General features: G+C 38.4%; 1 protein-coding gene across 2 annotated transcripts in view; it reads left to right on the top strand.

Moving 5' to 3' along the window:
- ADAMTS7 (ADAM metallopeptidase with thrombospondin type 1 motif 7) overlaps positions 1 to 12,631 on the top strand; it is a 163,544-nt gene extending 150,913 nt beyond the window's left edge. For both annotated transcript variants that reach the window (XM_053718476.1, XM_053718475.1), the window contains one exon: positions 10,710 to 12,631. In XM_053718476.1, the coding sequence (XP_053574451.1) occupies positions 10,710 to 10,760 (51 nt within the window). In that variant the 3' untranslated portion in view covers positions 10,761 to 12,631. The remainder of the gene's footprint in view (positions 1 to 10,709) is intronic.
- Positions 12,632 to 12,961: the final 330 nt, after the last annotated feature.

Raw genomic sequence — 12,961 nt, 5'->3', positions numbered from 1 at the left:
ACAAATATATATATATATATATATATATATATATATACACACACACATACACATAAATACATAGGAACACAAATATATATATATATACACACACATACATATAGTACATTTACATCTTTAGACATGTATATGTATGTATATCTGTGTTAAAGCCCTTTGCCTGCCTTTTTTTTTCTCAAACACCTGAGATCTCATATGTTTTGTGTGCAATATTTTTTTAAAATATTTTTTATTAGTATTATTATGAGTTAACTATACTTTTCAAGTGTATTTTTCATGTATTTTGTTTAACTTTTTAGTTTTGAGAAACAGTTAACCACAGCTCTGAAGTTGCAATAATCATTCTAGTGTAAATTGCAATTATGCTCAAGCAATCGCATTTACTTTCAACTTGGAATAAGGCCGATGAGCGCAAACCCCTGCGATAAACCCCTTATCGCTTGCATGCAAATGTTTCACTCTATTCGTAATCTGGCCCAAATGCCTTTTACTATCTCCCACATAAGAGAACACGAAGATCTCCTGGTCGTCTGTCTGTAAGCACTATAAGACTCCCCAGTCTTTGGTTAAGATTAACAGGAAAACATGTATAAGCACAAGTTATATATTTGGAACAAATGAACAATACATCATGTACATCCATCAACCACTCATGCAGTCCCACTTTTATTAGCAATTACTGTGTGATATAATCACACTTCATAAGAGAGGGCACAAGGTGAGATACTGCCAAAATTGTCAATCTATACATAGTATAGTGCTCAGAGGGAAAGAACCTACTGTCCACTTTAAATAGCACATTACTAAGTATACCAGGCACAGTGCTCAGGGTGAGATAGATACTGTCTACAGTATACAATTAACTGTGCTAAGGGAGAGCGCTACCACCCACAGAATACAGGGCACGATGCTCAGGAGGATATACTTTCCACAGTATAATGGGAACTGTGCTTAGATAGAGAGATGATTGCCCACATTAAACAGGGCACAATGTGCTGGAAAAGAGACATAGGGCTTGATTTCAAGTGGTGCGCTGAAGTTATCAAGGTATGGCGAAAGGCAATATTGCAACTGCGCTAACTTGTGTGTGTATTACAAGTTGAAAGTAAACGAGTGTTTGCGCTCGTTGGGTTAGCGCAACTGAAGTCCTAGCGTAAAGTGTATGGGGTAAAAAAAAAGTGTGACAAACACAACATAAATACATTAAAATAAAGTGTTACTCTTATATATGCACTTTCTGATAAAAATTCTTAACGTAAATATTAATATATATATTTTTATAAGGGTTAAAAAGGTTACGTATATAGTATATGACAAGGTATTTGACTGGAAAAGGCAATAATGTGTATGTGTGTGTGTGTATATATATATATATGTCTGAATATGTGTATGGTTGTATGTATATGTGTATTTATATATGTGTTACGGGTAAAGTCAGAAATCTGGGTAATCCTAGGATTACCCGGGTAAACCTGAAATTACCCAAGCGGCTGTGGGTAAAGCCTGATGTAATGTAATTCCACCATCTACACTATTTTTTTTGCCTCTGTCTGGGGGATTCAAGGAAGACGCCCAGCCGATCCTCTGGCATCCACCCCAAGTGAAACTTGGGGAATTAGGCTTACAATGGGGCTCTGCCCCCCTTGAACCCTGGTGGAAGCAAAAAAGATAGTGAAGATGTGTGAATTACAGTGCATCGTATATATGTTTGATGTGGTGACTTGATGCACTCTGAGATTTATCTTACATCGGGCTTTACCCATAGCCGCTTAGGTAATGTCAGGATTAGCCGGGTAATGCTAGGATTACCTAATTTCTTACATTACCCGCTACATATGTATATAAAAAAATTATCATATGTATAAATATATTTAAAAATAAAAAGAACATTTCCTTCTATGTGAAGAACATTGGAATGTAAAATATTTTAACTACCTTCGGGTTAAGTGCTGTAGGTCTAACGTGGTGTCGGGTTAGCATGTGATTCATACAATTTAGGTTTTTTCTTCAGCGCACTCCATTGAAGTCAATGCGGAGAAGAAGTTAACGTGATTGTAATATTAAAAGTTCTGAAGTTAGTGTGCATCGGATTTCACTCGCATGCAAACAATTTACTTTCAACGTATAATACGCGTGCTAACCCATCTGTGTTAAAACTTATTTTGAGTTGTGTTTGCGCGCAAGCGGAAAATAAAAAGGACTGCATCACTTGTAATCTGGCCCATAATATCCGCTGTATACAGAGCGCTGTACTAATGGGGATAAACATACTGCCCATGGTACACAAGGCATAGTGATCAGGATTTGAGGCATACTTCCCACAGAATATAGGACTCAGAGCACAGGATATATGTGAGATTCACAGGAAGCACAGCTGACAGTATACTAGACACAGGTTACTTGTGGAGAGACAAAAGAAGAACAGCTGACAGTATGCAAGACACAGGGTACATCTGAAGAGACACAGGATGCACAGCTGACAGTATACAAGACACAGGGTACATCTGAAGAGACACAGGATGCACAGCTGACAGTATACAAGACACAGGGTACATCTGAAGAGACACAGGATGCACAGCTGACAGTATACAAGACACAGGGTACATCTGAAGAGACACAGGAAGCACAGCTGACAGTATACAAGACAAAGGGTACATCTGAAGAGACACAGGATGCACAGCTGACAGTATACAAGACACAGGGTATATGTGAAGGGACACAGGATGCACAGCTGACAGTATACAAGACACAGGGTACATCTGAAGAGGCACAGGATGCACAGCTGACAGTATACAAGACACAGGGTACATCTGAAGAGACACAGGATGCACAGCTGACAGTATACAAGACACAGGGTACATCTGAAGAGGCACAGGATGCACAGCTGACAGTATACAAGACACAGGATACATGTGAAGGGACACAGGATGCACAGCTGACAGTATACAAGACACAGGGTACATCTGAAGAGGCACAGGATGCACAGCTGACAGTATACACGACCCAGGGTACATGTGGAAGACACAGGAAGCACAGCTGACAGTATACAAGACACAGGATACATGTGGAAGACACAGGAAGCACAGCTGACAGTATACAGAGGAAAGCACACCAAGTAGCAGCAGAAAGCACATGAAAATTAAATGTATGACAACAAATGCAAGAAGCATGACGGGGTAAAATGGGGGAGCTGACGCTCTTAGTTGCAGAAGAGGACTATGATGTTATCAGTATAACTGAAACTTGGTGGGATGATTCACATGACTGGGCAGTTAACTTAGAGGGGTATACATTATTTAGGAGGGACAGGAATAACAAAAGGGGTGGAGGAATCTGCATGTATATTAAACCTGACCTTAAACCTACAATAAGGGAAGATATTTATGATACAAGTGACAATGTAGAGACCCTGTGGGTTGAAATAAAGAGTGGGGGGAAAAATCCTAAAAAAATATTACTAGGAACATGCTACAAGCCTCCCAACATTAGTGACCCGGAGGAAACTCAACTACTTATCCAAATAGGTAAGGCTGCTAATAACAGTGCTGTAATTATGGGAGATTTTAACTACCCTGATATAAACTGGGCCAATGAAACTAGTAATTCAGCTAAGGGGGATAGATTTTTAAATGTTCTCAGGGATAACTTCTTGTCACAATTAATAGAGGAGCCAACTAGGAGTAAAGCTATATTGGATTTAGTGCTATCAAACAATACAGATATAATATCAAACATAGAAGTTAAAGAACATTTGGGTAACAGTGATCATAACATGGTCACATTTGAAATCTATTTTCAAATGCCGTGTTTTAAAGGCTTAACTAAGACTTTTAATTTCAAGAAAGCAAAATTCAACGATTTAAGGAAATCATTAAATAATATAAATTGGGACAATGTATTTTCTAATAAAAATACAGAGAATAAATGGATAATATTTAAAAATGTGTTAAATAAATATACATATCAACACATACCATATGGTTATAAAAATAAAAATAAAAAAACAAAGCCGTTATGGCTAAATAAAAATGTGTTAAGAGAAATTAGGAAAAAACGTAGGGCATTTAAATTATTAAAAGAAAATAGTACAGACTCAGCATACAATATTTATAAGGAATGTAACAAAGCATGCAAAAAAGCAATCAAATTAGCCAAAATTGAAAATGAAAAATTAATTGCCAAGGATTCTAAGTCTAACCCTAAAAGGTTCTTTAAGTACATAAATAGCAAAAAATCTAAGAAGGATAATATAGGTACATTAAAATGCGTGGAGGGTAGCATGATAAATAATGACAGGGAGAAGGCTGAGGTACTAAACCAGTTTTTTTCTTCAGTATACACAAGAGAGGAACCATTGAATGCTACTTTGGAACAGAATAGAACATGCCAGTCCATACCACTAACTGGGTTTTGTTTAGAGGATATCAGGAAAAAACTGGAAAATATTAAGGTAAATAAAACTCCAGGCCCAGATGGAATACACCCAAGGGTGTTAAGGGAATTTAGCACTGTTATAGACAAACCTTTACTCTTAATTTTTCAAGACTCATTATCCTCAGGCATGGTACCCCAGGATTGGCGTAAAGCTGATGTGGTGCCACTCTTCAAAAAGGGAAGCAGGGATGATCCAGGAAGCTATAGACCAGTTAGTCTGACATCAATAGTGGGGAAGATATTTGAAGGGATTATATTGATGAGCATATTCGTGTAAACAAGATTATGAGTTCTAATCAGCATGGCTTTAGGAGAAATAGATCATGTCAAACTAATCTAATTAGATTCTACGAGGAAGTAAGTAAAAATATAGATAAAGGGGAATCAGTTGATGTGATATACTTAGATTTTGCAAAGGCATTTGATACAGTGCCACATGAGAGATTAATGCACAAAATTAAGGGACTGGGAATAGCTGAAAATGTTAGCTCATGGATAAATAACTGGATAAAAGATAGGGAGCAACGAGTAGTAGTAAATGGATCATACTCAGATTGGACAAAGGTAATCAGTGGCGTCCCCCAGGGATCAGTACTGGGCCCTGTTCTTTTTAATATTTTTATAAATGACTTGGAGCAAGGATTAAATAGCGACATCTCTATTTTTGCAGATGATACTAAGTTAAGTAAGGTCATAAGGTCAGAGCAGGACGAACTCTCTTTACAAAGGGATTTGCTAAAATTAGAACTATGGGCAAGTGAATGGAAAATGAGATTTAATACGGAAAAATGCAAGGTTCTACATTTTGGAAGTAAAAATAAGCAGGCTACGTATTTTTTAAATGGGACAAGACTTAGCCAAACACAGGAGGAAAGGGATTTGGGAGTAGTAATAGATAACAAGCTAAAGATGGGTGCACAATGCAGGGCAGCGGCTTCAAAGGCTAATAAGATACTAGCATGTATTAAAAGAGGCATTGATTCAAGGGAGGAAAGCATAATTCTGTCATTATATAAAGCCCTCGTAAGACCTCACCTTGAGTTTGGAGTGCAGTTCTGGGGACCAATTGCTAAAAAAGATATTGCAGAACTAGAAAAAGTTCAGAGAAGGGCCACAAAGCTAATAAGGGGATTGGAGAAATTAACCTATGAGGAGAGGCTAGCCAAACTGGGTCTGTTTTCTTTAGAAAAAAGGCGCTTGAGAGGTGACATGATTACTTTATATAAATATATTCAAGGCCCTTATACAGAGATGGCAGAAGCTCTGTTTATTCCAAGAAAATTGTTTCTGACAAGAGGTCATAATTTAAGGTTGGAGGAAAGGAGATTTAATCTCCTGCAACGGAAACGTTTTTTCACTGTAAGAGCAATAAAATTGTGGAACTCATTACCAAAGGAGGTAGTGAATGCCAATACCATAGATACATTTAAAAATAGTCTGGATAAATTTCTGTATATAAACAAAATTCATGGATATGATTGCTAGTATTAAATGGGTCACATTTTAATGGGGTTATTTAAGCTTAACTGGAGCTTTTTGTAAGTATTTTAGATTTGTATAGGTTGAACTCGATGGACTTCAGTCTTTTTTCAACCTTATCTACTATGTTACAAGACCCAAGGTACATGTGGAAGAAACAGGAAGCACAGCTGACAGTATACAAGACCCAGGGTATATGGGGAAGACACAGGAAGCACAGCTGACAGTATACAAGGCCCAGGGTATATGTGAAGGGACACAGGACGCACAGCTGACAGTATACAAGACACAGGGTACATCTGAAGAGGCACAGGATGCACAGCTGACAGTATACACTGCCAAGGGTATATGTGAAGGGACACAGGATGCACAGCTGACAGTATACACGACCCAGGGTACATGTGAAGGGACACAGGATGCACAGCTGACAGTATACACGACCCAAGGTAGATGTGGAAGACACAGGAAGCACAGCTGACAGTATACAAGACCCAAGGTACATGTGGAAGACACAGGAAGCACAGCTGACAGTATACAAGACACAGGGTACATGTGAAGGGACACAGGATGCACAGCTGACAGTATACAAGACACAGGGTACATCTGAAGAGGCACAGCTGACAGTATACACAACCCAGGGTACATGTGAAGGGACACAGGAAGCACAGCTGACAGTATACACGACCCAGGGTACATGTGAAGGGACACAGGAAGCACAGCTGACAGTATACACGACCCAGGGTACATGTGAAGGGACACAGGATGCACAGCTGACAGTATACAAGACACAGGGTACATGTGAAGGGACACAGGATGCACAGCTGACAGTATACACGACCCAGGGTACATGTGAAGGGACACAGGATGCACAGCTGACAGTATACACGACCCAAGGTAGATGTGGAAGACACAGGAAGCACAGCTGACAGTATACAAGACCCAAGGTACATGTGGAAGACACAGGAAGCACAGCTGACAGTATACAAGACACAGGGTACATTTGAAGGGACACAGGATGCACAGCTGACAGTATACAAGACACAGGGTACATCTGAAGAGGCACAGCTGACAGTATACAAGATACAGGGTATATGTGAAGGGACACAGGATGCAAAGCTGACAGTATACAAGACACAGGATACATCTGAAGACGCACAGGATGCACAGCTGACAGTATACACAACCAAGGGTACATGTGAAGGGACACAGGATGCACAGCTGACAGTATACACGACCCAGGGTACATGTGAAGGGACACATTAAGCACAGCTGACAGTATACACGACCCAGGGTACATGTGAAGGGACACAGGATGCACAGCTGACAGTATACACGACCCAGGGTACATGTGAAGGGACACAGGATGCACAGCTGACAGTATACACGACCCAGGGTACATGTGAAGGGACACAGGATGCACAGCTGACAGTATACAAGACACAGGGTACATGTGAAGGGACACAGGATGCACAGCTGACAGTATACAAGACACAGGGTACATGTGAAGCGACACAGGATGCACAGCTGACAGTATACAAGACACAGGGTACATGTGAAGGGACACAGGAAGCACAGCTGACAGTATACACGACCCAGGGTACATGTGAAGGGACACAGGATGCACAGCTGACAGTATACACGACCCAGGGTACATGTGAAGGGACACAGGATGCACAGCTGACAGTATACAAGACACAGGGTACATGTGAAGGGACACAGGATGCACAGCTGACAGTATACAAGACACAGGGTACATGTGAAGGGACACAGGATGCACAGCTGACAGTATACAAGACACAGGGTACATGTGAAGGGACACAGGATGCACAGCTGACAGTATACAAGACACAGGATACATGTGAAGGGACACAGGATGCACAGCTGACAGTATACAAGACACAGGGTACATGTGAAGGGACACAGGATGCACAGCTGACAGTATACAAGACACAGGATACATGTGAAGGGACACAGGATGCACAGCTGACAGTATACACGACCCAGGGTACATGTGAAGGGACACAGGATGCACAGCTGACAGTATACACGACCCAGGGTACATGTGAAGGGACACAGGATGCACAGCTGACAGTATACAAGACACACGGTACATGTGAATATGTATTGACAGATGGATACAGCACCAGTGGGTTAATGCTCGTGAAGACCTGGGGACAAATGCCAAATCCCCAAACAACAGCAATGATGTAAAGATCGGTCGACAGCACTAATTAAAATGTTCACTTTATTGGAAACAGATAAACACGAATAAAAGGTGACGTTTCGGAGTTGCCTCCTTAATCATACCATTTTATTTGTGTTTATCTGTTTCCAATAAAGTGAACATTTAATTAGTGCTGTCGACCGATCTTTACATCATCAGGGTATATGTGAAGGGACACAGGATGCACAGCCCACATTAGACTTGGATCTCAGAGATGTACTTTAAGACAGCCAGTTCCGATTCCAGCAGTTTCCTTAACAACTTGACATACTGAGTAAATAGAAAGAGAACAATATCACCTTCTCATGCCATGTAAATGTCTGTCCCAGATTTTTGGAACTTGAAGGATATCCAGATTTTTATGTTTTACCCCCCCCCCCCTCCCAACTTTCATGGATGTTCTTCATATTAAAGACATAAAGTGGTATCCAGACTGTATTGCAGGCTGAGCTGTATATATTAAAGGGACATTAAACCCACATTTTTTCTTTCATTATTCAGATAGAGAATACAATTTTAAACAACATTCCAATTTACTTCTATTTTCTAATTTGAGTTCATATTTTAGATTTCCTTTGTTGAAGAAAAAGCAATGCAGATGGGTGAGCCAATCTCATCTATGTGCATCCACGAATCAGCAGCTTCTGAGCCTATCTAGATATGCTTTTCAGCAAAGGCTATTAAGATAATGAAGCAAATTAGATCATAGAAATGAATTAGAAAGTGGTTTAAAATGGCATGCTCTTTCTAAATGATGAAAGAAAAAAATTGGGTTTAATGTCCCTTTAACTTACTGGGGAGTTTCAAGGGCCCCAAAGAAAATCACATTCAAACAGTTCTATTTCCTCATTAACTTGTCAAGGACACAGTGCAGTGGGAACAAAGTGATGATAGATTTGTTTATCTGTATATAAGTGATTTACTGATCGGTCACTTGCATTTGTCTTGTGTATAAAGTTGAACAGCTCAAATGCCAAATCATACTGAAGACTTTAATAGAATATAGTATACTGAGCTGAAATATCACCTTTAATAACACATCGATTGGATTAAAAAATAGACATGCAGAGACAAAAATGTTTTTTTTTTTTTTTTTTAACTTCTTGTTTGTCACAAAGAAAATTCTTTCTTTTGGTCTGATATTCTCTTAGAATGTAATATTTTAACTACAATGTGTTCCCAGCAAAGGAGCAGTTGTGTATTTTAAAGGGACGTTAAAAACTAAATATATTTTATAAGCATTATATTGAGGTAATTCCCTACCTACTTCCTGTCATGGGTGCTGCCATGTTGAAATCTAGCTTTCAATGCTGACGGGTTTGCACGTGTGCAGCAACTCACCTTCAGATGAAAAATAGTGTATATTTCCTTTCTCACCTGTTTGAGTAAAGGGTTTAGCACATTTTTTAATATTATTTTTTTTTTACTCATTAAAAGGGCTGCTTGTTTATCATATTTCTGACAAATGAAAAAATTAGCAAAAAAATTAGGTTATTTAAGCATTTGTCTGAAAACAAACATAAATGTCTATGAAAAACGGGTTCAAATTAAATTATCAGCTCCATTTTGCTGCTCGATTTCAGAAACTCCATCAGCATTTCCATCCAAATTGCAATTGCTTTTGATAGAATTTTCAAATTTAAAGTAATTGCAATGCATTAGAAAACCCTGCAATAAACCAGCTATAACAAGCTTTTGTGGTATTACATTTTTCTATATACCTTGCATGGGGACAATATGACACTGGTATTCCTGTCCATCAGAAAACACTTTCCCAGCAAAATTTTGCATATTTTTTTTCTTTTACAATTCTACAGTGTTAACCCGTTACAAACAAAATGTATGGCCTGCTTTTAGCTGCATATCTATATTTTTTTTATTTTTCACAGCATTTTTTTATTATTAAAGTTTTTGCATGTTTAGTTGGTGGATTGAAATCATCCGATATGATAGAGATGATTGACAGCCCCTGCTAGAGGATAATTGGCCGCTAGTGAGAGGGGTGAAATGCTTGTGCAATGATAAATGCAGACAGCATATGCTGTCCGCCAGCAGCAATGTTTAGTGGACATGACTCACTATAGCAAATCATGTCTGCTCAACATTAGATAAATTGAGCCCAATTAAATTAATATTTATATCTCTGTGTTTTACATATGGATGATTTTGTCAATTTGATAGATCATAGAATGCCACTATAAACTGCTACACAAAGTACATAATGTGTCCTGTGGTATATAACTCCTCATATTATACAATAAAACTGCTCTATTTTCTCTGTCTTTGATCTATCCGTAATCTCTCACTACAACTCATCTAACTTCTTTTTATAATCTATCTCTATAATTTATATTGCTCCATATTAGATTTTCATATAACTCCTACTATTTCTACATGGAACCTCATTAAAACTCCTGTTGAACCATATCCTCCTATTATTCTATATAATTATAATCTCTCCATATAACCTGTCCAATTGAAATGGCTCCTGTTGATCCACATTTTAATCTTTACATGCTATTGGGCCAGGGTACTGTTTTCCTAAAAAATTTTTGCTTCTTTTTTCCTGCAGGCAACACCTGCTTCCGTGACAGACTCACCTTCAGATTCTGTCACATACTGAGGATTCTGGGACGATGCTCTCTGCCAACAGTCCAGGCTCAGTGTTGCCAAACTTGCCAGTCTGAAGTCCATAGTCCGCGTGAACACAGTAACCAGCGGCTGTCCCGGAGGTGATGGTGGCAGTCCACTCTCTCAGGGATGACGACACCAAAGCATAGTGTCAGGATATTATCACTGCTCTGATGTAATGGGTTATTACTGTTAGAACTGGAGAACGTTTGTGGGTTTCTTCCTGTAACTGAACCTGCTGTTTTTGGAAAATATCTTCAGATTACAGGGTTCAGGAATCAGAAGAAAGTAAGGATTTAGCAGGGAATGGTTTAACTTGTAATGTTTTCTTCGAAACGCCTGTCTCCAGGAAAACCGTCCAAGAATGTCTAGCCTCCTAGCCAACCCTTGGTGCTAATGGACAGCTATTATATTCAACCTTTCATTATCAGTTCCCTTCTGGCTGGCCAGTGAGGGAATGTAATACCACCTTTGGTGCTCTAGATAGATATCAGATCATTGTATATTATTAATTGTTGTATTCATTTTGCATTCTGTCAGGTAGCCCCATATATACAATGCATTCAAAGCTCCTACTAAACAAGATTCTAATATTTGTGATTAGTAACAAAAGGTGGTTATCTCAGTCATTGAAGTATCCCCTGGAGATTGAGACAGCAGATGCTACAAGTGTGTTGTTATTAACCCCAACAATAGTTAATATTATTTTTTCTCATTTAACACAATCATCTGACCTATTGTCTTTATTAGATGTAAAAATCACCCGCACATATCAGACATCTGCTGGCAAATCTTGCCCTTGTAAGGTGATGTGTGTGAGACAAGGATGACAACTTATCTTCTCCTTATCTTGTCTGAGTGTTTATGAATAACCCTCTAGTGTCAATGTTTTTTCTGGTCTGAATTACTATGTGAGGATAAATTAGTTCAACTTGTGCCAAGATCTTCATGTCAAGAAAAATAGATCAAATAATTTCTATTACACATTTAATATAGCGATGTTTATATGAAACCAAACCTAGAGGCACACAAAGGCGCTGCTTCAGCAAGTTTCATTCTGCTACATACACTGATTGGGATGAACTTTGGGTAGTTAAGTTGTGTCTTTTATCGTCCTTTATATACACAAGGTAATATGACATGATTAGCTTTTACTTCTTAAGGATGGTGTTATGACATGTGACTAGAATGTAATTCAATGTATACATTTTTGGATTAACGGACCAATTGTCTCCCCCCGAGGAATGTTTTTTGATATCAGCTAATTTTATACCACCTATTTTTCATGTAAAATGTAAACTAATGTGTAAATTTTGCTTTTAAATTATGACAAAAAATCATGATCTTCCTTGGGTTTTTAGGAACACAAAGATTACTATCTTTATTACAAAGAGTCTGTATTTTGTGTAAATGCTATATGGGATAGGAATACAGCAAAGGGCACAGTATATACTGTATATAATACACTTCTATAGAATGTGCGTGTTCTGAAGTGGAAAAGACTGACTCAAGTTATCAGTCCTTACTCCAGCTTAAAACAAACGAGAAGTCAAACTGGACTGCTTTTCTCACCCACATATGTCCAGCTTTTACAACAATAACCACCTAATTCAGATGCATCTCAAACTCCAGGGGCACCCTACACTTATACCAGGGAATTATTAAGTTTATGTGGTGCTAAATTAAAGGAATAACACAGTCTAGTGGAAACTTGTATTTAATAATATGAATGTCCTGTGGAGAAGTCTTCTTTTTAGAGTGATCACACATGATCAGTGATTGTACCAATGTTCTACAACTGATTTATTTGACCATTTTAACCATTTTACAACCCACATGTTAAATAAAGAACTCTAATTCTTATGACCTTCTTATGTCATCTTTACAACACAAATTAATTTAAATGGGAGATGAAACCCAAATTATTTTTTTCATGATTCAGAAAGAGCATACATTTTTAAACAACTTTACAATTTACTTCAATTTCCAATTTTGCTTCATTTTCTTGGTATCCTTTGTTGAAGGAGGAGGAAGGTACTACTGGGAGCTAGCTGAACACATCAGTAAGCCAATAAAAAGAGGCATATATGTGCATCCAGCAAATCAGCAGCTAGCTCACAGCCCATAAACATACCTAGGTATGTTTTTAAACAAAAGATATCAAGACTAGACTACGCAAATCTGAATCATGAA

This window comes from Bombina bombina, chromosome 6 (assembly GCF_027579735.1).
Source record: "Bombina bombina isolate aBomBom1 chromosome 6, aBomBom1.pri, whole genome shotgun sequence".
Lineage (NCBI taxonomy): Eukaryota > Metazoa > Chordata > Amphibia > Anura > Bombinatoridae > Bombina > Bombina bombina.
This window is presented reverse-complemented; position numbering and strand designations above follow the sequence as displayed.